General features: G+C 36.3%; 1 protein-coding gene across 3 annotated transcripts in view; it reads right to left on the bottom strand.

The window, feature by feature from the left end:
- Window positions 1-23,938, bottom strand: part of LOC121426223 (ATP-binding cassette sub-family B member 6, mitochondrial-like) — a 29,580-nt gene extending 5,642 nt beyond the window's left edge. Inside the window, exons 1-17 of one of the 3 annotated variants that reach the window (XM_041622439.1) lie at window positions 23,836-23,938; window positions 21,222-21,397; window positions 20,293-20,790; window positions 19,521-19,716; window positions 15,036-15,122; window positions 14,487-14,589; window positions 12,765-12,854; window positions 11,838-11,959; window positions 11,103-11,212; window positions 10,048-10,113; window positions 8,031-8,156; window positions 7,039-7,115; window positions 6,244-6,307; window positions 2,235-2,320; window positions 1,656-1,713; window positions 877-981; window positions 149-222 (exon numbers count right to left, since the gene is read on the bottom strand). In XM_041622439.1, coding sequence (XP_041478373.1) covers window positions 149-222; window positions 877-981; window positions 1,656-1,713; window positions 2,235-2,320; window positions 6,244-6,307; window positions 7,039-7,115; window positions 8,031-8,156; window positions 10,048-10,113; window positions 11,103-11,212; window positions 11,838-11,959; window positions 12,765-12,854; window positions 14,487-14,589; window positions 15,036-15,122; window positions 19,521-19,716; window positions 20,293-20,790; window positions 21,222-21,359 — 2,000 coding nt within the window. In that variant the 5' untranslated portion in view covers window positions 21,360-21,397; window positions 23,836-23,938. Of the gene's footprint in view, window positions 1-148; window positions 223-876; window positions 982-1,655; window positions 1,714-2,234; window positions 2,321-6,243; window positions 6,308-7,038; window positions 7,116-8,030; window positions 8,157-10,047; window positions 10,114-11,102; window positions 11,213-11,837; window positions 11,960-12,764; window positions 12,855-14,486; window positions 14,590-15,035; window positions 15,123-19,520; window positions 19,717-20,292; window positions 20,791-21,221; window positions 21,398-23,813 lie in introns of all 3 variants that reach the window. The other 2 variants (XM_041622442.1, XM_041622441.1) reach the window with 2 other exon arrangements.
- Window positions 23,939-26,029: the final 2,091 nt, after the last annotated feature.

The following is a 26,029-nucleotide window of genomic DNA, read 5'->3' as shown; positions in this document are numbered from 1 at the left end:
AAGTTTCAAGTGACTGTCAGAACAACTGGTGACCCTTTTTAGGAGCTAAATCAAAACCAATGAAAATCTGGTGAATATCTTTTGCCACAAGAAAGGATCACCTGTCGATCATAAAGTTGTTGGTAACAAATTTTGAAATAATACAAACCTGATATCATTATTAAACAGAACAGTGTCTTGTGGAACCACACCTATGACTTTTCTCAAAGAACTTTGTGCTACCTGTAAATCAAAGAGAGAGAAAAAAAACATTGACATAATCATAAGGAGGAAATTTATCAATGCTATCAAGCCAGACCAATGTTTGAAAATCAGTGTGAAATGGTGTTGAGGCAAAGATATATTAACTCTTTGCCTGCCATTGACGGAATCCCTCCTGCGCCACATTGGTTTCAAGGTACAACAGTAAAACGGGTCTTGCATGAGCTGTGTTAATTCAGCTCACAATAGCTTTTGATTCGTTTATCGTAAAGAAAAGCTTTGTGCATGCACAGTACAATGCGATGCACACATCACTATACATGTTTGAACAATAGACTTAATGCACTCTGCGTGTATTGTGAATAGAATGTGACTCGAGTTGAAGGTGGTAGTCTGTTGTATGTGACTCTAGTTAAACAAAACAGCCAAAGACTTGGCACTAACATAAGGGATGGTGTTAAGAAAAATAACAGCCTAATATTTTGACCATCTAGTTTGATTTGGCAAAAAAGATATGTGTGAAAGACAAGGAATGGTACCTTACTAATATCTTGACCATCTAGTTTGATTTGGCAAAAAAGATATGTGTGAAACAAGGAATGATACCTTACTTATATTTTGACCATCTAGTTTGATTTGGCAAAAAAAGTATGTGTGAAAGACAAGGAATGATACCTTACTAATGTCTTGACCATCTAGTCTGATTTGACCTCCTTGTACCTCATAGAATCTGAATAAAAGCCGGATGATTGTGCTCTTACCAGCTCCTGACGGACCAACCTACATCAGAACAAAATAACACAAACAATGAACAAGATGGACTCTCCACTGTGCTTCTGCCATTGCATATCTAAAATAATAAAGCCTATAACTTCTGAAATTTGAATTAAAAAAAAATCATAAGCCATTTTGATCGTTATTCCCATGTAAAACCATAAAAATAACTTCTTACAAATTCTAGATGGAAATTTTTTACATAACTTTAGTAATAATCAATAATTGTGACTTTTACCCATTTTTTTTCTTTACTTCGAGAGTAGGAAAATCATTATTGTTGCCAATTTGAGTGAATGCTGACAACTGAGACCTTACGAGAATCAAGAGAGCACCTCCAAAGCTCTGATAACCCTTTACGAGGAGTACATTGCAATAATTTAATTTTTGTTTTGTTTTTGCTCTTTTAAATTTGCATTAGTGATATGATGGGTCTAGGCCACAATAGCACCTGTGATATTGCTGGTCCCATTTACCATTCTGTTTCATATGTGCAACTTTTATGTGATTTGTTTCATTATAACCTGTAAACATATGATTATTGTTGATAAATAAATGAATCAATCAAATCAAATCAAAATATGTATTATATGTCAACCCATCTCCATACAATATCATGTCTGTATTTTATATCCATCAGTACACAATGCACTAAATAATCACCAATATTATTTACTCACAATGGCAAGCACTTGGCCTGGTTCAACTGTAAATGAAACATTTCGCAAGATAGGCTTCCTGTAAAAAAGAGAGAGAAAGTGACAGATTTATCACTACTTCCAATGTCATGACCAATGAATTTCTGTGAGCTACAAGAGTTGCAATTATATCCTTATTGAAATGTGCTGCTCTTTCGTTGGCCAAAGTGCCCCTTCATGTGGATTATCATAATAATAACAATAATACATGCCTTGGGAATGAAAATGACTTTTGGGGCTCAAGGGCTGATCAGATGTGAGGGCCTAAATAAGTCCCCCTCCCCTGGACTATACATGGCAGGAGAACATATCGGTAAGCCAATAATGCTAAGAATCTACTTACTGTTCATTGTAAAAGAAGGATACGTTGTCAAACTCCACCTTCCACCCCTCCCCTGGACTATATATGGCATGAGAACATATCGGTAAGCCAGTGCTCGGAATCTACTTACTGTTCATTGTAAAAGAAGGATACGTTGACAAACTCCACCTTCCACCCCTCCCCTGGATTATATATGGCATGAGAAAATATCGGTAAGCCAATGCTCGGAATCTACTTACTGTTCATTGTAAAAGAAGGATACATTGTCAAACTCCACCTTTCCTTTCCTTACTATTAGATCCTTGGCGTCTGGATCATCAGTTATCTATATTCAAAGAACAAATTACAACCTCAAAAATATAATCATAATAATAATAATAGGCATTTATATAGCGCCATCTATCTAGAAATATTCTATTCCGAGGCGCGTTGTTATTATTATTATTAACCCGGCTTTAGCTTGAGCTGCCTTTCGACGCTCATGCATTCAGGGAAAATAATCCTGCCGGGTACCCATTCACCTCACCTTGGTCGAGTGCAGCACGATGTGGATTAATTTCTTGCTGAAGGAAATTACGCCATGGCTGGGATTCGAACCCAAGACCCTCTGTTTCAAAGTCAGAAGACTTATCCACTGGGCCACAACGCTCCACGTTGATAGTAATGATGATGATAATAATAATATCATATTTACCCACGGTAGCTACTTCAGTTCTGAAAACTGTTCTCCCAGCAGGCCCTGCGTGACATGGAAATGTTATTATTACCCCTCCTTTAGCTGGGCTGTCTTAGCACATTCAAAGAATTTTGCTCCCTACCTGATACCCATTTACTACACCTGGGTGCAGAGTGGCAATTGTAGATAAATGCCTTGCCAAAGGACACGAGTGCTGCAGTGGGATTTGAACCCCAGACCTTGTGGTTCAAAGTCCAGAGACTTGTCCACTCGTCAACAACACATATCTAATATCAATCAGTTATCTACGTGGAATGGGCCATCAACCCCCCCCCCAAAAATGAGTGGAGCAGATTTATTAGGCAGCATGGATTGTAATTTGGATGTATTCATATAATGTATACTTGCAATACCATTGGTTTTAACACTAAACCTACCTCTAGTATCAGATACATGCAATACAAAATTTGGAGACAATGAGCATCTTAATGACTTTGAAACTAAATCTACCTATCTATTGATATTATATTAAATGTTATTATAGCAAGAAATCTAATGGCCCTAACAGCGTTCTGTGCAAGCCTTGCGTGTGACTTTGTTGCGGTTGAGTTGCGGGCAATCACCCACAACTCACGCAAGGCTTGCACGGAACGATGTGACAAGGCCTTAAACTGACCGTTCCTTTTTGGTTTTAGTTGTACACTCCATGTGTTGAGGAGGGATGTTCATGCTATTTTGAGAAATGTGCTTGAGTTCGAGGTGGCTGGTCAGAGGGTAAGGGGGCAACCAAAAAGACATGGAAGAAGCAAGTGGTGGGTGAGAGTAGGAGGGTTGGGTTGAGGGAGGATGCACTGAATAGAGTAAAATAGAGTGAGGGGTTGAGGGTGATTTCTGGGAGTGCAAAGTGAGTCTGCCATCCTTTGTCGGGACTAAACCAGATCTAAGGCCTGAATTACAACTACATTCCATGTAAATGAATAATATAACATTAAATTTTGCTGGTTCTATTTAATCTGTACTCTTACATTTGGCTTTCCATACTTTATTGTTTACATTCAACTTGTTTATTTCCATTCCAACTCATCTCATCCTTCTTTCCATCCTCTCAATCCACATACATTGTCATGATCTCATCTTTCATTCCATCATTCCAAAGAAAACTGTATTTACCCTCCAGGAATGTGTTGATACTGCATTTCAGAATTTTTTTTCTTTAAAAAAAAAAGTCTTGGCAAATTTTGAATGCAAAACAGTTTTCTTTGAATGACATATGCAAAACAGTTTTCTTTGAATGATATATGCATTCATGTCCTCTGACTGAGATAACATCTATCTGAAAGTAGCAAAACAATTGGTTAGTTTTAAAAATATCTTTAAATCAAAGGATAAAAGATTTTGGCAATACTTTTGATTGTGATGTAGATTTCATGAAAATTTACTCTCGGTCACTCTCAAAAAAAAAAAAAAATGCAATGATATTGAAGATTGGATTGTTTCGTACAAGAACGATTCAAATCTTGATCTTGAAGTATTCAGTTACACAATTTATAGTATATTTATGTGAATATTCTTGAAAATATCATTTTTGCAACTAGCCATACTATTGATTAACTTGATTTTGCACACAAAAAAAGCAAATAATTGTTTTTGTTGTATATCAAATATGGATACTTGATTTTGGAAATATAATGAAACCAAAAAAAAAAGAAAAAGAAAAAGAGACTTTATCTCTATTCCATCAAACACGGCACAGTATGTTTGGAAAATGGAATGGACATCAATTTTGTTAAGACAATTTGTATCTTAAAAAAAAAAAAAAAATGTTCACGAAACGAAACTTAGATTGGTTGCAAAGTTGGTAATTGTTTGTTGATGCATGATCCATTTTCGCTTACGGCAGTTTGTTGTATATTTTTTTTTCCTTTTGGACAAGCATAGTTTTTTTAAGGATATTGGTTTGGAATACTAGTGAAAAAAAAGCAATATATGTTTGAACAAAAAAATTGATATTTTATCTAAATTTACAAATATTGCGAGAAGTATATTGAGTTTGAAAAAAAAATAAAAATAAAGAAAACTAATTATATATTCGAAAATACTCGTGCAGCAACAATATGCTGATACATATTATATTAATGTACATGTATACTATTTGTGCTTTTGCAACAGTCAGATGGCCATTGGTAATAGTTTATACTGATTTAAATAATTCTTATTTCGCTTCGAAAGAAATATCGAAGTCAGAATATACATTTTTTTTTTCATTTTTTTGAAATCGTCTGTTTAGTGACGACCGTTATAAAAGAAAGCAATTATTACATAGATTGGGTTTGGAAATATGTCAGTTCTGCTGATTGTTGCAAAAGTAATGACTTTTTGATATTACTGTGAACAGTTGAAATTTAAGGTTCCTTCATTATTTTCTTTTATCCTCTTAATTTTTTTGCCCGTTAAAAAAAAATTCATGCTAGCAAGAAAAAAAAGTTCGGAAAGAAAACATGAATCGAAACTTAAAAACTTTGGAGTGTATATTGAAAAATGAGGACATTTTTAATGAAGAGGGAATCTTATGTAACAGTAAATTTTGCTGGTTCTATTTAATCTGTACTCTTACATTTGGCTTTCCATACTTTATTGTTTACATTCAACTTGTTTATTTCCATTCCAACTCATCTCATCCTTCTTTCCATCCTCTCAATCCACATACATTGTCATGATCTCATCTTTCATTCCATCTCCACAATACATCTCACATAGCAACACAGGTTCATTGCATTTCATTCTTTCATTCAGTTTCCCCTCAGTCATGCTTCCTGGTTTTCCATTAGCTTTCCACTCCACATGGTCTTATTGTTTAATTCTCATTAGGATTCAGTTTAACTCATGATCACCCTTCTCTATTCTCTGATTGGTTCTTATTTTTAAATAGGGTTAGTTCATTTTATAGTTCATACCATTTTCCTTATATTTGATTGGTTGATTTCTATGATTATCCAATGTGGGTACATTGGCAGAAGAGAAGATTGGAAAGTAAAGTCAGTGCTGATCTGGACTTCATCTTGTCAACTTCTAATTTATTTTGTGTTCACCCTATCTTCAGTTTGATAATTTTAGTTTAATTAATTAAAGTAAGGAGAGTTTGAATGTACAGGAGAGCATAGGAGACTGAGTTTGGAAGTGTACAAACGGTCATGTTACAATAACAACAACAAATGCAAATGGTTATTTTTGTGGGTGCAACAACTTTTACTCCGGCAACAATTGCTCTGGGCGTGTCATCCAAGAAACATGGTTAGGGCTCAGGTTGAAATAGGGTTTTATGTTAGGGTAAGGGTTTGGTTTAGGATAGGGTAGTGTTAAATCCAGGATTGAAAAATATAAGGAGCAATTTTCGCCAGACAAATGTCTTGGACCGGGTTATTTGAGTGGTCCTGGTCCTGTGACAAAACGCTTAGTAATTGATCATGAGGCTGAATTCTACCATCCATTGCATTAATTACTGTGCATGATCAATCGTAATAATCAACGCTATGATCAATTGCCAAGCTTTATGTTACAGGGCCTTGTATTACCTCTTGTTTCTCTTCTAGAAGATCAATCATATTTTCCATGTCGATGAAAGCTTGTTGAATCATTCTGAAAGGAAACATAAAAACAACAGTGTATACCTTTCTCTGAATCAAAAGATTGAACACAGGTACTCTGGCTCTGGGCAAGAGAGAGAGAAACAAGATCAAGGCTGTTTGATAAAGCTTTTTGTAAAGTTTTACACACCAAATTGAGACTATTTCTGAGGGTATATTCTTTGAAGCCATCTACAAATCATGTTCAATAGTGTTATTGACAAGTTCACTGTAAGCACTTGTGGTTACTTGATTGTTCAAATGACCAATGTAAACTCTACCTGAAAAGTAGTTACTTTGTTTGCAGTATCTAGTAATCAATCAATGATTGGTCATAATTTGAAGGGAAGTTGTTGAAGAAAAGAATAACTGTTAATTGATCAACAATGAACATTTTACGGGAAGAAAAGGAACAACACACAAGCGATGAAAACTATATAAGCCCAACCTTCTGATGGCTATTAAAGGTACATATACATGTATATGTATAACATTGTAAAAACTGCTTTATGAGCCACATCCTCAGTAACCAAGTTACAAAACAATATTGTAACATTGAAGAACTGCTCAATTAAGACCCCATGACCCAGATTAAACATCTTTAACCCTTTCCACACGTACTTCGCACAAATGCACTCGGGCCACCTATTGTTTCCTTCCCTGAAAATAATTCAGCACAGAGGGGTTCGTGGCCCAGCGCACAAAGAGTTAAAGTGTTTGGCCTAATGTGACCTTGACGCTTACCTGTAGTAAGTTCCAAAGAAATTAAGAGGGCTGTAAAGCTGCATGATATATGACGAGAACAGTACGTAGTCTCCTGCCTGTAGATTGAAAAAAAAATCATTGCTATAATAAGTCTGAAAGGCTTGTAGTAATTTTGCCCAGGATTCAACACAGAACTTACTGATTCTACTGCTTAATCCAATCATAATTCAAATCCTTGGGCCCATATCCTGAACTCTGGTTTAAATTTAACTCTGCTTTAAAGTTGTGGTTTATCTATGGATGCCAATTGTGGCATACTTTTTATTAGTGGCTGTTCAATTCATCGGCTCATTTTGACATTCAAATCATTCGTAACTGTCTGGTAATATAAGCTAAAAATTTTTTTCATCATAAATGCAAAGTAAACAAAATACTAAACATAATAAACATACAATAAATGTAAACCAAATTTTAGATTTTTGGCTTCCCATAAGTTAGCACATAGTCTTAAACTAGACTTCAGAATACAGGTCTTAGGGTCAAACGGGAATAGCCAGAGCTTCATTTTAAGTCGAGTGGTCAGTTATCTATAAAAAAAGCAATGATTTTGGTAGGTATGGGCTCCATGTATGACAGGATAGGAATTAATTATTCCCATTAGGGCAATTGTTCAATTTGGGGGCAAATTTCTTTCATTTCAAGGGCTACACTTTTGTGCAACAAGCAAATGAATGATAAATGAGAATATCATACTGGTGGGTACAGAATATGGATTTTTCGAAGTATTCTTGAATATTGTTTGTGGCGTATATTGGGGTCACTATTGAAAAAAACAGTCGCCCCAAAACATTCAATGTTTCGGTTCGCATGATGTTGATGGGTGCATTTGCCATCATGAAAAATTGCTTGTCACCCTCATGTATTTCCTGCGCTGGAACTAGTCCACCTAAACAATTTTTGCTGCATTTTTTTACACTTAATAATGACTTCAAAAAATTGGTATTTTATCAGTTTGTCTGCGATTTACTTACCGTGAGCTGGCCTTCATAGACAATATGAGCACAGAGTAGACATCCCACCAACAGACCAGCATTGACGACAAGATTCTGAGCGGAGTTCAGTAGTGATAATGAAGCAGTCGACTTCCATTCACTCACCTGTACAGAAACAATTCATTTTGAGGGGCATTGAGAAATCAAAACACCTTGCTCATATACATGTACCCCAATACTGAAATAGGATGAAGCAAAGTGCTTGTGCAGAAGTGGCACTACGATCAGGATGGAGAAACTACTTCCCACTGTCGGTGAGGATCAGATGACGAAACACCTTTTGATATGCCAGTGATGTCATAGTAGAAAGCAGGTGTGACCTCTTCATCTGTGCGATCCTCAAAAAATTTGGGGGGACTCAAACAACTTCCCCATTACAAAGTCATACTATCGACCAGTTTTATAAAACAACAAGTGGAATGCCTCTGGCCGTCTCACCTGCATCACGCGGTTCAATATAGCAGCAGTGCTGACTTTGAATACTACTCCAACTCGCACAAGATGTTCAGTGATACATGGTTACTCTTATGTCCACTTTTTATGAACTAGACCAATAAACTTACAGAGATATGATGGTTATTCAACAAAAAACCCCAACATGGCCAAAGTTCATTGACCTTACATGACCTTTGACATTGATCATGTGACCTGAAACTCGAACAGGATGTTCAGTGATACTTGATTACTCTTATGTACAAGTTTCATGAATCAGATCCATAAACTTTCAAAGTTATGATGGTAATTCAACAGATACACCCAATTCGGCCAAAGTTCATTGACCTTTGACCTTGGTCATGTGACCTGAAACGCGCACAGGATGTTCAGTGATATTTGATTACTCATATGTCCAAGTTTAATGAACTAGACTAATAAACTTTCAAAGTTATGATGGTAATTCAACAGATACCCCCGATTCTGCCAAAGTTCATTGACCCTAAATGACCTTTGACCTCAATCATGAGACCTGAAACTTGCACAAAATATTCAGTGATGCTTGATTACTATTATGTCCAAGTTTCATGAATCAGATCCATAAACTTTCAAAGTTATGATGGGAATTCAACAGATATCCCCAATTCGCCAAAGTTCATTGACCCTAAATGACCTTTGACCTTGGTCATGTGACGTGAAACTCATGCAGGATGTTCAGTGATACTTGATTAACCTTATGTCCAAGTTTCATGAACTAGGTCCATATATTTTCTAAGTTATGATGACATTTCAAAAACTTAACCTCAGGTTAAGATTTCAATGTTGATTCCTCCAACATGGTCTAAGTTCATTGACCCTAAATGACCTTTGACCTTGGTCATGTGACATGAAACTCTAATAGGATGTTCAGTAATACTTGATTAACCTTATGGCCAAGTTTTATTAACTAGGTCCATATACTTTCTAAGTTATGACGTCATTTCAAAAACTTAACCTCAGGTTAAGATTTGATGTTGACGCCGCCGCCGCCGCCGTCGGAAAAGCGGCGCCTATAGTCTCACTTTGCTTCGCAGGTGAGACAAAAAATGCACATTTTTAAATTTGTGATGTAAGTTGCGATGCAGGTATCTTGGGTATTTGCAATTACATGAAAAAGCACGCGGTGTAACGGCTTCCTGCTTTTGCATAATGCATATACCCTCAATAGGCTGCATCGCAATGACACACACATAAATGTGCACTATTTGTATGTTTTTAACTATAACGTTAAATTATGCAAGAACACATTTTTACCCAATATAGTTTATTACACTTTACTAAATTTATTGACAATGCTTGTTTTGGCTCTGTAGATAACGTTCAGCAGACACTACTTGATAAACAGAAACATTTACAGTGAAGGCATATGCTCACTCAGCAAAATCTCAAAAACTAAACTGAATCCCCCCCCCCTCCTTGGCTCAAAGTCGCCAGGTCAGAATCCAACAAAACCATGATTGTTACTTTGGACATAATTAGTTATTTAATAGAAACAATAAGGTTTGAGATATAGAAAAAGACTGACCTGATAATCAGTGATGCAATCATCATACATGCCAACTTCAAACGACTCGTTGTTGTAGTATTTCACCTACAAAGATAAAAATAAACAAAAATTACATTCATCTCCTCAGAGGCAGTACGCAGCCCAGCACTATGATGATTATGATGGTGTTACTTTAAAATTAATGAATTATTGTGAATGTAGTTACAGTAGAAACTGATTTCATGAGAAAGTCTTCAAAACCAAGATTAAGATTAAATGATCATCCCACATCTTGATCTGGTACTGGTACATTAACTGAATTTTGTGAAATCATGGACTCTAAGCTGAAAAATGATCATGCTGAAAAACAACCAACACAGATAAGCACATGTGGGACAGTGTATTATTATTGCTTGGAAACAGACCTGATAATTGGATGAAATACCAGGCTTATGTTGCTAAGTTTTGAGTGATTATATATTAATTTCTTCCAGAATCAATTGGCACTTTTTTTTCATTCATACTGACACTTGGGTGGTCATTTTATTAGATTCTGTAAATTTAATTTTGAAATCATTACCACAAGCGGCAATTATTTTGAAGGGTGCCTTACATAATACTAAATTAATATTGATAAACTTTACAAACTCATGTACCATAATGATGTGATGCGTTACAAACGGCATGCAACTACAAATTAGGTGACCTTCAAGATAAACTCAACACACTGTTTTTTATTATGACCCCCGCCCCATCTTGGAATAATTGTGAAACAGCTCGCCCAAACTTGAAGACTTGGACGAGAATCTTTTGAAACTGCTCAATGCTGGAGCGTTGTCTCAGTGCATTAGCCTCCTAATTTTGAAACAGAGAAAGATATAGATCCACGATTACGTATGCTCAGCCCAAGTGAGGTACGTGGGAACCATCAGGAAGTAATTCCTGAAAAAGCTGTGAGCACCAGAATCTGCGGTGTGCTTAGCCGGAGTACCATAGGAGAGCCTTGAGAACCCAATAAGGTGGATATGTGACCTGTGCAAATTAAAAACCCTTTATTGTTATCATTACTAGTCTGAACCCAAACTAAAACTCACTGTTTCAAAATTGAGCAAGGAGTCTATGGCCTTTTGTCTCATCTTGTTGTCCTTCAAGTTCATCTCTCGTCTGAATTTTGTCCTCCACTCAGTCACAGCAATGGTGACGACTGTAAATCAAAGACAGATGACATGAACCCGGATGGTTATTGCTGAACTTGATTCAAAATTGCTAATATGCAAATTTACAAATCTTGTTACAGGGGAAGTTCACCTTGATGATAACTAGGATTCTTGAATAAAAGCAGAAAATCAGAGAAAACTATTGGTGAAGGTTTGATGAAAATCTGTCAAATAATATCAGAGTTATCAATTTCTTTTTCTTCTTTTTTTTACTTTGGGACATCACAGATGAGCAGTTCCTCTTTATGTCCTGTAGTATATAAATTCTATAAAATGCAACTTCATCAAATTGACAGTGATGGATATCACACACACACATCATCTGACACATAACCCAATCTAAAGTTTCACTTGTGTTGTCGTACAGATGGGGGTAGGGGGGGGTCATGATGACCAAGAAAAAACGGAGAGAAAAAAAAAGGAAATGAAAAGGGGTGAAAATCTATTATTTTCTGAATATAATGTCGAATTTGACACAATTAGATCTTTGTATGAAAACAGTCAAAATTTTTGCTCACTCCCGAGGCAGGTTTTTAGAAATTTTGTCCCATATGCCATGTCTGACCCTACAATTTTTGCCTCATTACACTACAAGGTTTTACTGTAACTTACTGATGAAGAGAGTCATAGCCACGAAGACGATAAGACCAAACCAGGCATTAAAAGCACTGATGAAGTAGACTACCGCTATAACAATATCAGCAATGGTTGGTAGGATGTTGAACACTATGTAGCTGTACATGGTAAACAAAAAAAATAATAATAAAAACAGCTTTCAAAATCAGTCAATTTTTTTTCTGAAGAAAATTGTTCCATTGCCAGGGATGTCTCTTCAAATACCCTCGTTCTAGTATTCAACATATCATAACAGGTGAAAATGTATAATCCCATTCAGGTATTGTCCCATACATGCATTTCTGAACCCGGAGCATGTGGCATGTGACTTTTAAAAGAATTGTGTTAATTCAGTATTTCATTTGGAATTTCCAATATATTTCACATGAAAAATCATCACAAAAAAGAGATTTTCCAATAATATATATTTTTTTCTTCTTTACTGATCACTGTATGTTATGTATTTATTTATTTCTCTGTTATGTATTTTTTAAAATGTCAACTCACATTGTTAGTCTTCGGACTTTTTGATGAGTATTGTTTATTAAAACCGAATTGAATTTTAATTTGAATTTGGAATTTCAAACGAAACAGAATTTGTCAGCATGACTCTTGAACCCAAACCTGCCAACCTTTGGGAATGAAAAACTGTATTCAGTCAGCCCCCGAAAATGTATTTTGAAATATTACCCCCCATGACCTTTTACCTTGGTCTAGTGACCTAAAATTACTATCATCCGACTACCTATAATTGTGTATATTCTTATGAAATAGACTGGAGGCATACAGAGATAATTGTTCTCCATAAAATACAACCCCCCCCCCTAAAAAAAAAAAATGTTTGAATTAAACAAATAATAAAAAGTGTAGCAACGTAGTTTGGTTGCAAAAATTGGACAATTACGGTTTGGCAGCTCTTCATACCTGAGTAAACTATTGATGCTTGTCGTTCCTCTGTCCATCATTCGAAGTACCTCACCAGTCTTTCTGTTTAGATGCCAACGTAAGGACAAACTAAAACACAAAGATAAAATGAATATCATAATAATAAACAAAGCACAGAAACTATTCAACAAAAAAGCCTCCTGAGCCCCTTCTTATAAGTGATACGAATCAATCGTATCTCTTTATGGAAATACATCAGTGTCATAAATTTTTAAACAGGAAATTTGCACAATGTCTTTTGTATGCCAAGAAGAGCACAGCCAATTTTCAAGAAAACAATGAATGCATGAATATACATCATATTTAGAAAATATTTTGAACAAATATGCAAAATAGATGTTGACGTTGCTGGCCGTCCATAGTTGTGATTGATCGGATCAATTGCAACTCTTTCTAAGACGGGGCCCAGATAAGCTTGTCATCTATCATAAATATGAGCTTGGATATAAAACCATTTGCAATTTGTGATTCTTTATTTCCTTTGTTAAGCTATAAAATAGTTCAGGGATACACAGAGTAATGCATGTTATCACCTAATGCAATTTTTGGTTTAGAAAATACTGTCTTGCTGAAACAAATTACTTCTGAATTGCAGAGTGCAATCCTGTTGAATTTTGTGACAGAAGTGATAGTACCAACACAAAGTGAATAATAAAGGATAATTTCAAAGATAGTTCTCTGGGGATTTAATCATAACAATGTAGATTTTTTTAAGTTGAGGTGAACCATGTCAATTTGGTAACTCCATTTAATAGCAAACTGAAATGAATTTCAGAGAGAAATAGAAATATGATATCATGAATTCTACAAACCATCAAAAGGCAATACAGTAAATTCAATTCACTTTGTAAAGAGAAGTATATTTCCAAGCTCTAAATTCTGCAATTTATGCAACCTCATACGAATATACAATTTCCAGTATTCTTAATTTGTACAGATGATTTTTATATTCTTTAAATAGCACAAAACATTAATAGTTTCAAACATTTTTATTTCCACTTGATTTTTGTTACTGACTTAAAAATGCAATAACTATTGCAAACTATAAACTTAAAAGTCAATTAAAAAGCCGAGGGATGATTACAGGGCTCAAAGTAAACCACGGCCCCTCAAGGCAGTGGCCTGAAATGCCCTTAGAATGGCCTTCAGGGTTCCCCAGCTTTTCAAGAGAACCACATTTCCTGATTTTTCCTTGATTGGAAAAAAGTAAAATAATTTTCCCTGATTTCCCTGATGGGCTGGGAACCCTGGCCTTCATACCCTTCTAAATATTTGAAGACTTAATGCCAAAATAAGTGCCCTTTTCGCATAAGGCACTGATGCCTTGTGGTAATCCAGTGCATGTGTCCTATACATGTAGAAAAGCCCAACCGCTAACTGTAGGTGGTGCCAACTTGCCATGTAGCCCCACCTTAGCAGTACAGGATTAAAGAAAATTTGGCTCAAGATAAAGGGTTTTACACTGTGGCACACGCTTTAAAATCCCATTTCATGTTTATTTTTATACATGTACTGTAAATAGCCTTGTGCAATCTTAGCCCTTTTTATCTTACTTGCATCTTACTATGTATCGTTGTTTCTTTTTTCTTAATGTGTTCTTGTTATTTTTTATATGCTCAATGTATTTTAATGGAATTGAATAAATCAATGAATAAAAATGAAAAAAAGAAATGAAAATGATATTGAATAGATGATACTCACTGGTGAAGATGTTCAAAGAGACGAACCATGATGCCTTTAGTGGTGTACTGCTGCACTCGAATCCATAGGAGAGATCTCATGTTACTCAGTAAACCCAAACTACCTACCAAGGACAACATAATGCAAACATGCAAGAAATACATTCAATATTTCTACAATCAATAATTGAACTAACCTACCTAGATAAGAGATTAAAGAGGGAATTTACTTTAATAAAAGCATAAAAGCAGATAAAATAGAAAAATAATGATGAAGGTTTGATGATTTTTTTTAAAGAAAAACAGAGTTATGAATTCAAAAAGATTTTTATTCCAATAGTGAGCATCTAATGCATAAATGTACATGCACTGTAAATTGTGAAATTTAATTTCTAAATAAATCACATAACCCCAGATCATCAAACTGCTATTAGCATCATTCACAATTATATTTATTGATCCTTACATCAAGGAAATGTGAACAAAATGCATTAATGTATATGTGCAAATGAACAATGTAGAACTTTTAAAGGTCATATATAACAATCAAGGAAGATAAGAAATACTTTACCGAAACCACCTCCCTGAAGCAGCTTGCAGCCTACATAATACACGATGTATCTGACTGGAAATGTTGGAGTACCCGATAGAGCATCGACTGAGAATTCAAGGTATGAACAAAAGATAAAAATAATAATTTATTATTCATTCATCAAAATCTAAATCAAGAAGCTACAAATTATATTATATACCTACATGTAGTACGATATAAATAATTGTATAATACATTACATTGTAAGCAAGGATTCTGAATTGTTGCAGTAATTTTACACTACGTGACCTATGAAAATAAAACATATTGCTATAGTTAAACAATAAAGAAGTAAATGTACATGTATAAACAGAAGATGAACTTTACAGAAGAAAAACTTGAAAGAGAAAAGGTAAACAAGGAAAGGAAAGGGAGAGAGAAAGAGAGGAATCGTGATAAAGAGGGGAGAGAGGAGTCAGAAGAAAGACGGAGAGAGCAGAGCAAGCAACAGAAATAGAAACGAAAAGATATATCCAAATGTATAGGAAGATAAATAGGAGGCATGGAGACAAATGTGCAGACATCAGCTCGTTAATATGCAGACAAAATACGCATATTGGTTCTCCTTGTTCAAACAAGCTGATTCAACAATGGGTGATTTCAAGTTTGAAGTTGACATTGGTGTGTGTTTAGAGAGTGATATAAAGCAGTTTGCCTAATGAATGATGACAGCCATTTATTTATAGCCACTATGACATAGCTACTTTGAACATTGTCATCTCGAGATTTAGAATAGTGCTGCAAGTCAGGCGGCATGTTCGGGTTCGGTTCGGCAGGGTTCGGCAATTTTTTTCCGAACTTTGGTTCGGTTCGGAGTTCGGCAATAAATGCCAAATTAAATTTAACATATAAAAATAAAGATCGCCGACCTACAAACATGTAATCTCTAGGCTGAACTGTCATGTATTAATAATAAATTTTGTTTCTAAAAAGAATAGTTAAGATAATTGTTGAACTTTCTTTTGTTTTAATAAACAAAAAATAAGTCAATTCTACTTTCATTTTTAAAATGAAAATAAAAAAATATCAAAAGAAAAAAATATTGTTAACGAGAGAATCAGGACAGAAATAGAATTACAAAGATCAGAATATTTTTTTCACGATTATTTCATGTAGCTATGATCATGATCGATTACGATGTCATTGCAACGCAGCTTCTCAAATTGGAAAGTGTTGATCGGGAATGTCGAAATAGTAGACAAACAACCTCCACTCAACTGTTATTATACCGGTAAAATTCACATTCCAAAGAATATGAGTGTTTTAGAAAGTCCCTATTTCCTGAAAAGTGTTAAAATCTGGTCAATGAATTACTTTAAAAAGATAAAATATCAGTCCATTCTTGGTCCAGAAAGATCGACGCTACGTGACTTCAAACATATTTCTAACACGAAAATGAGTACATGGGACTGTACTGCGTATTTTAGTGTTGTGAAATCACTCTGCGTTGATCGTCAGAACTAAGACGGAACTGATAATTTATCATTTCATTTTCAGTAATTGGCCAGATTAAACCACTTTTAAGAAAATATTGACAATGGAAAAACGTTTCAAGTTTGGAATACGAATTTTACCTGTATAATAGCAACCGAGAGCAGGTTGTTTGGACTTCCTGTTTCAACTTTCCTTACCAACCATTTCCGGAACATCAATCAGGGAACATGCGTTGATTTGGTTTGAATTTTTATCTTTTTTGTTTTTTTTCACCTTCATTCCTTCATCTCTTATTTATTTATCTTTTATATTATTATGGAAATTTCAGAAGGTGGAATATATATACTTTACCATTACTTTGTCAGTCACAAGGAATTAATTTATGTCTTTTCAATTAAATGTACATCCGATTACAGCAATACGTAATTCAACTACACTTTTTAACTGAGTTAAGCTTAAAATGTCCCCACATTTTATAAGGAAAAAATATATATTCATGTTTAGGCCTGGGACGATTGTTATTATTACCATTCGATTATTTCCTGGAAAAATAATTGAATGATTCGATTGTTCGTCGGGAATCACGTCTTTTAAGTCACAATAGTTCACCTACCGGTACTTTATGGTGACCCCACCCCCCCCCATGAAGAAATCTCCATCAAAGTCACATGTTTAGCATAAATGAGGCCCTTTTCCCCCTTCTCCATGATTTTTTATATCAAAAGAAACTTCATGAAATGAGATTAAATCTTTCAGTTTATTGTTCCAATGAAAATCTTTCCTAAATCAATACTGGTACCCTGGTATTATGCATGCATCCCTCCAAGTGCCACACCCCTGCATATAAATGAATCAGCCCCGCCGAGTCCAAAGATGTAAACAACTCATTCATGAAGTATATTCTTTGAGACTGAGCCCAGGTGGAGCATTTCACTTGAAAAATTTCATCCCTTGCCCACACCATGTCCCCGCCTCCAGTTGTGGCACTGCCCATGATGCTACACATGTATTAAAAAAAAATATTTCATTTGAAATACCTTTCAAAATTACGATTTTTTATCATTTGAACCCACATGTATAACTGGGTCTATTTTTGGAGACTAGTCGAGAAAGTACTGGTGAAGGCGGGCGCGTGTTGGAATGTAGTTTTCATTGGTTGAGGGGGATATAGAAAATGTTGCATTGTTCTGAAACATGAAAGAAATTCTCCGGCTCCCACCCCCTATCCTTCCCTCTCTCTTTCCCTCACACGCACACACACACAGATGGGGGAGGGGTCAATTTATTTCTGAAGTCATGACCTTTCCTGATAATAAAGGGAACCACATGCCTTCCGCTTCTTTGTTTCCCACAGTTTCATTGGCTATCCGAAGGTCCAATCAGCTCAAGTGAGCTGGTTATGTGTTTACTTATTATTGTGCACGCACACAATGACTTATTTTGTGTATGAGGGCAAGGTCGGGTGGGATTAACATTTTCGGAGCGCTATCATGTTGGTATGTAACTGTGAATGTGATACAATCATTGATAATTTTTGAAACATTACCTCGGTAACATAATTTTTAAACCTGTAAAAAACAGCTGTCATCATTGTTTTCTTGTCATTTTATTATTATTACTCGGGTATTAGAGTTATGCCAACGTCATAATCGGGATCTGCCGAACATTCGATTAGTGTATATTTTGCTAATCGATTGGTGATTGGCGGCATGCCAATCGAACCATTCGATCAATCGATGTTTACTCCCAGGCCTATTCATGTTTATAAAAAAAAAATTGAAAATGATAAAAATTTAATCAAACACAAGACCGAAACTGTCATACTTTGTCATTTACGAGGAATGAATTTATGTCTGGTTCTTTTTCTTTATTAAATACAAAATGATTAGGTCCGATTACGATCACGATCGATTACGGCAATACGTAAATACACCACACTTTTATACCGAGTTTAGCTTCAAAATGCCCCTCATTTTATCAAGAAAAAATATATTTATGTTAATAAAATATTCTTAAGTTGATAACAGTTCAATCAAAGACGAGATGGGAGCTATCATAGTGGATTTTAAAAATATATTGAGTGGAATTCTCTTTGTGCACAATCACTAACCAATATATATTTTGTTAATTTTATAGTTAAATCTATGTAGTCATCGCATTCACGCATTGCATACCAAAAAAATACTTTTTTTTACCGAACTTCCGAACCAGACCTTTGAGTTCGGTTCGGTTCGGAAGTGCCAAGTTCGGCGAACTTCCGTTCGGTTCGGCGGTTCGGCTGCAGCACTAATTTAAAATCCATGTTCCTCATATGAAACATGCATTCTTATTCAGGATGCCATATTTTAATATCTACATGCACTCAATTAAAAGATGGATAATTTCCTTCTCATAAATCTTTCACTATTCATACCACACTATTTGCCGAGAAATAAAATATTTCTTGAATGTTTTCAGTCATTCTTTTTTTTGCAGTAGAGATCAAATGACAGTCATCTTTCTGATTGTTCCATGAAAGGATAAATGAAAATAATCATAGATGTAGGTCTGTGGTCGGAAATTCATATTTTCTGAGTTAAATGCCCCTTTACATGGTGGCTCAGGGTGATTTCGCCCCAAAAATACTTTAAATAATAATAATAATTGTACATTTATATTGCGCAATTTCTATATGTATATAATCAACTGCGCATTACAATAATGTTATTATTATTACCCCAGCTATATTCGTGCTGCCTACAGGCGCTCTATTCAAGGAATTTCTTCCTGCTGGGTACCCATTCACCTCACCTGGGTTGAGTGCAGCACAATGTGGGTAAATTTCTTGCTGAAGGAAAACACACCATGGCTGGTAATCGAACCCACACCCCTCAGATTGAAAGACGAGAGTCATAACCACTAGACCACGACGCCCCCACACAGAAAGAGCAAGGAAAAGGCAGTAGGTAGTGAAAAGTAACCCCGAAAATGAAAAAGTAATATTTCCCCGAATTACACTTTCATTAGAAAAGAGGAAAAAATGACTCTCACCTATATTCTTATTCAAGACTGGAACAAAGACATTGATAACCCTTCCAGACACCAAGATGAGAAGGCAGAAGAGAACCCTGAGCTGCATCACAACGTTCCCTTTAGGCCAGACATAGGGCCACACGATCCGCACTTTGGTCCATGCGTTAGCCCATGTTGAGGGGTTTCCAGCGTCATTAGCAGGTATTTCGTTGGTCTGATGAAGAGATAACATACAAATAAGAAAAAAAAGAAAAGATAACTCATGAAACACTTGCATATTATGATTCATTATAGCAGAAGTATTGACTTTGACAACAACGAAGATTAATAAAATTTTCACAAAAACACATTCATTTTATAAGAACATTTTAAGTTCACTGATCTCAAATGGTCTGATTATTTTCCCCTTGCCTAGTAACCTGAAATTTCATCTTTTTGCCAATATTTCATAACGAACGGGTTGATTGTCAAAGTTTTTGACTCTGTGAATTTCTTGTTCATTTCTTGATTTCAATGGTCCGCCGGTAAACAGGAAATTGCCCCGTGACTAGCAGATTAAATTGTCCCCCGAGTCTGGCATTTTTGGTGTCATTATTTTACATCCAAACACCCCACTTCTGCAGCCTCAGTAGACATAGTCTGCTATGCAGACCCGTTGAATCAGCCGAGGAACACACTGCAGATGTGGGTCTACATTTGTAGACTAAAACTGCCTCACAATCACCAACAGTAATTATTTGCTTTACGTCATGAAATAATGGAACCCGTAGGACAGGACAGAGGTACTTACTGGCTCTCGACCGTCCTCATTGATGATAAGCATGTAGCTCTTCTTGGGCAGCCCTGGTGCTCTGAGACCAAGAGCAAACAGACAGAACGTGATGACATAGCGTACCACCCAGAGGCCAAACATTGCCTGGTGAAACTCGGTCTCCAACTTCCACCAGTAGTGGGGACTTTCCCAGGATACGAATGCCAGGTTCTCACTGAGGAATGCCAAAGACCAGAAGAGCAGCAGGATGAATCCATGACCACGTACCCTGCTGGCTAGGAACTTTGTACGTTCAATGGCTATGACAGGCAAGGAGACGATGTAGGAGGCTAGGTAGAAACAGGTACCAAGCTCAATGTCACCGCTGAGAGGTTCGTGGAGGACGGCATACATCACGATGCGGAGGATGTACTGGATTATCATGGTGATGGTGAGGAAGAATTGGAGGCGAAACCAGAAAGGGTTGGTGCGGAATCGTACCTCAACATCCATGGCACGTTTCCAGAATATTAAAACCTAAAGGAATGTGATCAATATCAAAAATTCATGATCAATTTTAGTTGAGAACCTACAATTAAGAACTATGCCAACCTGTAGCACTATTATTGTCATCATCATCATCAGAACATCATTATTATTATTTCCAAAAATAAAATTTGAACAGAATCCCTACAATCATTTTGGAAATAAAACCAATACATAGTTTCATCCACAAAGTGGAGGGATGTGAGTGGTCATAAATAGAAATGGCTGTAAAAACTGAAGAGTGTAAAAAAAAATCTGAAACTGAAAGAGCTCCCATCCTTTTGTCCAGATGAAAGCTAAAATTAAAGCTGATTTATCAAAAGCAAATATAGCTGAATTCAGCCAAAAAAATGAAATCTAACGCCCCTGAAAATAGTAGAGCCTAATCAGCCCTAAATTTTGCACCCTAGCCTGCATCTTACCTGGATCCCACCAAGTACAACAACAACAAAGAACATGATGGACGACACCAATGTCTCCATGAAGCATCTTGATAACCCATGGTCAACCCAGATGGGTACAAGGCTGGAATTTCCTGGACAAAAACTCGCTTCTGCCATCGTATTGGATTAGTCTGGTATGACGTCGCCTTGGAGATCTGTCACAATCAAATCAGATAATGGTATGGTAAAAAGCTTGGAACATGTACATAAACTTGTGTCAATAAACGCTAAACCTGGTATCCTGGTATTTTACAAAAACATTTCTCCAGGATGAACTTCCCTTTGTTTCAGTTAAATTAGGTGTGCAGTCTTGAAAGATGGGGGCACTAGTGCACTGGTGATTTTAGCATAATTCATTATCAATTATTTGGCCATAAAAACATACAAATTGTACAAAGCAAAGACAAAAATACAATTTGAATAATAACTTATGAATACCCCCCCCCCTTCCCCCGATAAGTAAAAAATAATAGAAAAGAAGAGTAAGGTTTCACCTCAGCTTTTGTCTGAATTATTTCCTAATATCTCATTGATCCTTAACCTGAATTTCAGCCACATCAATCAATGTCATCATTCAAATTCTGTGTCACTCAGTAATTTCAGACCCCTTAATTCTCACTCAGCTCGTCCTAACAATGCCTCGCTAGTTTTGAAAAAAACTGAAGTTATTGACCAAAAGACCTGCCCACCCCACTCATTCAATGAACAAGGTTATGTTATAACCTTGTTCTCACTTATATCTCCATGTGTGGCAAAATAAGGGTGGCAATGTTTTGCTTATTTTCTCTTTTTCTTTGGGGCAAATGCTTGATTTTTTTACACTGACAGTTTCCATTACACCTATTATTCCACTCACACATTGTACGAGGTTAGTACGGTATGTACTAACCTCGTACAATAGACCGTGTTTGACCCTGGATTTCGAAGTAGTCGGCAAACATCGCTTCATTGCTGAAGTAATATTTGCCGAAGCTCCTTCTCGCTACGCACCGGGGCTCTTGCCGGTAAGTAGCAAGAGTTTCTTGAATATAAAAATAATAATAAAATAATAATCCGATAAAAAAAGCACATTTTGCTTACCTCGGCCTCGAAAGTGACTTCGCTTGTCTCTTCCACGGAAATACAAGGAAGCCCGTTGGTGGCGCTAATAATTTCACAACCTTGATTCAGCTCCTCGGTAATTTTATAACTGTATCTAAATTCTTTGAATGCGCAATCCTCATGATTAATTTACTAATTATGGGCACCAATTAATGAAATGCCTTCAAAAAACATAATTAATGATTATTATTGGTGATGATAACACTCATTTGCATTAATTTAAAAAGATGACTGATAAAAAAAATGAAAATAATATACGTGCCTGGAAAGAAACCAGCAGTACAAGCTTTGACGAACGTCAATAATACGTATACGGTATACCAAAGTCTATACAATGAAAAGATTGGACACTTCACGGACTTTGCGTAATGCCTTGCGTCGATATGCGTGTAAAATAGTGTAGGTGCCTATTCTTTCCCTTGTCGTGTCTTTGATATGAATATAAATCGCGCGCCCTCTTCAGGAGAAAATTGATATCAACGCTGACTGATTTCTATCTCCGTAAAATCTTCACTAAAGATCAAGAAAATATACATATTTTTAGAAAGAAACTTCAAGGAGAAGTCACGGAAGGATCTAAATGATTCGGTAAGTGTCATAGCAGGATGTGGAATATTTATTTATACATAATATTTTATGTGGGCAAAAGCCCACTGTATTTTCGAAGTGTAGTGGTGTGTCGCGTGCGTATGACTGATAATCCTTCGCTCGCGAGACGATATGAACCCATGGGTGCGCTTATTCATACAACTTGAATCTTCTTTAAAGGTCAAGTCCACCTCAGAATAATGTTGATTTGAATCAATAGAGACAAATCAGACAAGCACAATGTTGAAAACATGGCGGCGTAAACATCGGGCAAGTCTCTTCCGTCTTTTCACAATATTTTTCTCGATTTTTTTTAATGAATTCTTGTTCAAAAATGACCAAGAGAGCGTAGAAATGTCGGAAATGAAGTTTTATCCCATGTACGGTACATGATTTAGGGCTAGATCTTTTAGAAGGAAAGTAGGCCTAAGTTAGAAATCTCGGGGGTGAAAGTTTCAGGTTTTGGCTTCTAAGTTAAGTTCGTGTGTGGGTCAATTGTGAGTCTGAGAAGGAAGACCTGGCTTCGTATGAGAGTAACCTACCATGGCAGCCCCTTGGCCTTACACTAGTAAATGATTTTTACTCTCTAGAAGCTGCCTGGCTATTAATTGGCGCCGACATGCCTCCCCCCCCCCCCCCCTTTCATTTTTACAGGGATTCTGCTGATGCCACGGCCTGTCGGCCGTCGAACGGGCTCCTCGGCTTCACGCCGGCCAGCAGAGCCGGGCGATGGAGGCGTGAGCGTGAGCCAATATGATTTATGTCGAGGCTTGGGCTTGGAAGGGGGGGGGCTCGGCAAAATAGAGCATGAGAGGTGACTTATTCAATAATTATTAAAAGGCTAATTAAACAGACCAATGTATGTATTGTTTGTTAACTTACCTATCTCTGAAAGGAAACTTACCGTACCGTAGATTTTTGTGGTCCCTCGGGCTCGGCTGAGAACAGGCTCAGATTTTGATGAGTCACGTAACCACACAGTGCAGAGGCAAACTGGAAAATTACGCAATACCGCAATACCGGTAATCGCGACGATATCAGCTGCTGTGATCGATCGCGATTTCAGAAGGAAAAAAAACTTTAAAAGATGTTTATACTTGTTTTTGTGCTTCTTTTTTTATCATTTCTTCCTCAAATCAATTCGATTTAATGATATTTTAAATGGAAAAAACATGTTCAACTTGTTTGCATTTTTATTAAAAAAATCATAGAGATTTTTAGAACAAGCAAAGTAGAAGATCATCATATCTGTATACTATTCCCTTTTTTATTTATGAATTGTTAAAAAAATGTGTACAGTCTGGTTGATTCTAAGTCCCGGGGGGGGCCACTTCCATTCACGAGTGGATACCATGCGCGACCATGGGGTCTCGAAAAGCACCCTAAACACGTAATTTCCATATTCTGAAAATGCACCCCTTAACAAGTATTGGCGTGTGAAACCCTACCCTTAACAAGTATTGGAAACAAAACGATACTCTTGGCAAATATTCCCTGCCAATGAACCCCTAAACAAGTACAGGAATGTTTTATTGTTACGGGTCCTTTGGTTGTCGGCTTTACCTTATTTGGTTTAGTACGACCCCACCTTCTACACCTCGCACAAATAGGACTCTAAACACGTAGTGTTGGGGCAAAAAGGACATCCTTTATAAAACATTTTAATTTTGTTTTATCATCCCCGCAAATTCGACCCTAAACACGTAATTTTCCTAGCGAAATAGATACCCTTTTTTCATTTTTTTTGTGTTTTTGACACCCTTTTTACGTTACGTACGTAACGTGCCCTATCGTGAAAAGGACATCCTTTTTACGTGTTTTTTTGGTCGCGCATGGTATCCACTCGTCAATGTAAGTGGCCCCCCCCCCGGGTTCTAAGTTTACTTTTGAATAATCAAGTTAAAATGTTTGTGTATGAAGTCTGAATCAATTAAATCTATGATTTCATGTATGTGATGCTTCAGAAATACCTAATTGTAAACAATTATCCGGACAATTATCAGAGAAAATTATATCTGGCATGAAAGAGGGGTGATCTTAAAAAGATTTTTAAATGGTTAAATTGTATGAAGATCAATATTCAGTAATATGGCCCTGGGAATCCATCCATCTATTTACTCACTTATCCATCCATATCCATGATCAATCGATCCATCCAGCATCCATCAATCCATTTATCATCCATCAATCCATTTATTCATCCATCTATATCCATCCATCCATTCATTAATCATTACATGCATGTATCCATTCATCCATCCATCTATAGGTCTATATTAGCCCATACAATCATTTAGCCATCCATCCATTCATCTCTCCCTCCCTCCATCCATCTCTCCATCCACCAAGTTATTCATTCATCACTCCATTTGTCCATCCAATTATCCATCCATCATCCATCCATTTATTCATCCATCCATGATCTATTCATCAATGCATCCATCTATATATCGACCCATATATTCAGTCATTCATCCGTCCATCCATTCATTCACCTAACATTCACCTATCCCTTCATCCATCCGTTCATTCGTCTATCCATCCGGTTGTCCATCCATCCATCCATACGATCATCCATTCATTTATCCATCCATTTATTTATTCATCCATCCATTCATCCACCCACCCATCCATTCATTAGCGTAATTATTCCATGCATGCATACATCCATTTCCATATTGACCCATACATCGTCATTCATTCACCCATCCATCCATTTATTCACGTAATATTCACCTAGCCATTCATCCATCCATCCAGTTGTCCATCCATCCAATCATCCATCCCTACAATCATCCATTCATCCATCCATCCATCCATTCATTTATTCATCTATTCATTCATCTATCCATCCACCCATCTATTCGTCCATCATCTCATTCGTTCATCCATCCATCAATTTAGTTATTCATTTGTTCATCCATTCATTGATCCATCCATCTATCCATCCATTCATTTATTTATCCATTCGTTCATCCATCCATCAATTCATTTGTTCATTCATCATTCATGTCTAATGGCCAATCAAAGAGAACTTGAACTACACACTCAAATCAGTGCTACATAAATAAACAGGAATATGTTTCTTGTCTCTGACT

This window comes from Lytechinus variegatus, chromosome 13 (assembly GCF_018143015.1).
Source record: "Lytechinus variegatus isolate NC3 chromosome 13, Lvar_3.0, whole genome shotgun sequence".
Classification (NCBI taxonomy): Eukaryota; Metazoa; Echinodermata; class Echinoidea; order Temnopleuroida; family Toxopneustidae; genus Lytechinus; species Lytechinus variegatus.
This window is presented reverse-complemented; position numbering and strand designations above follow the sequence as displayed.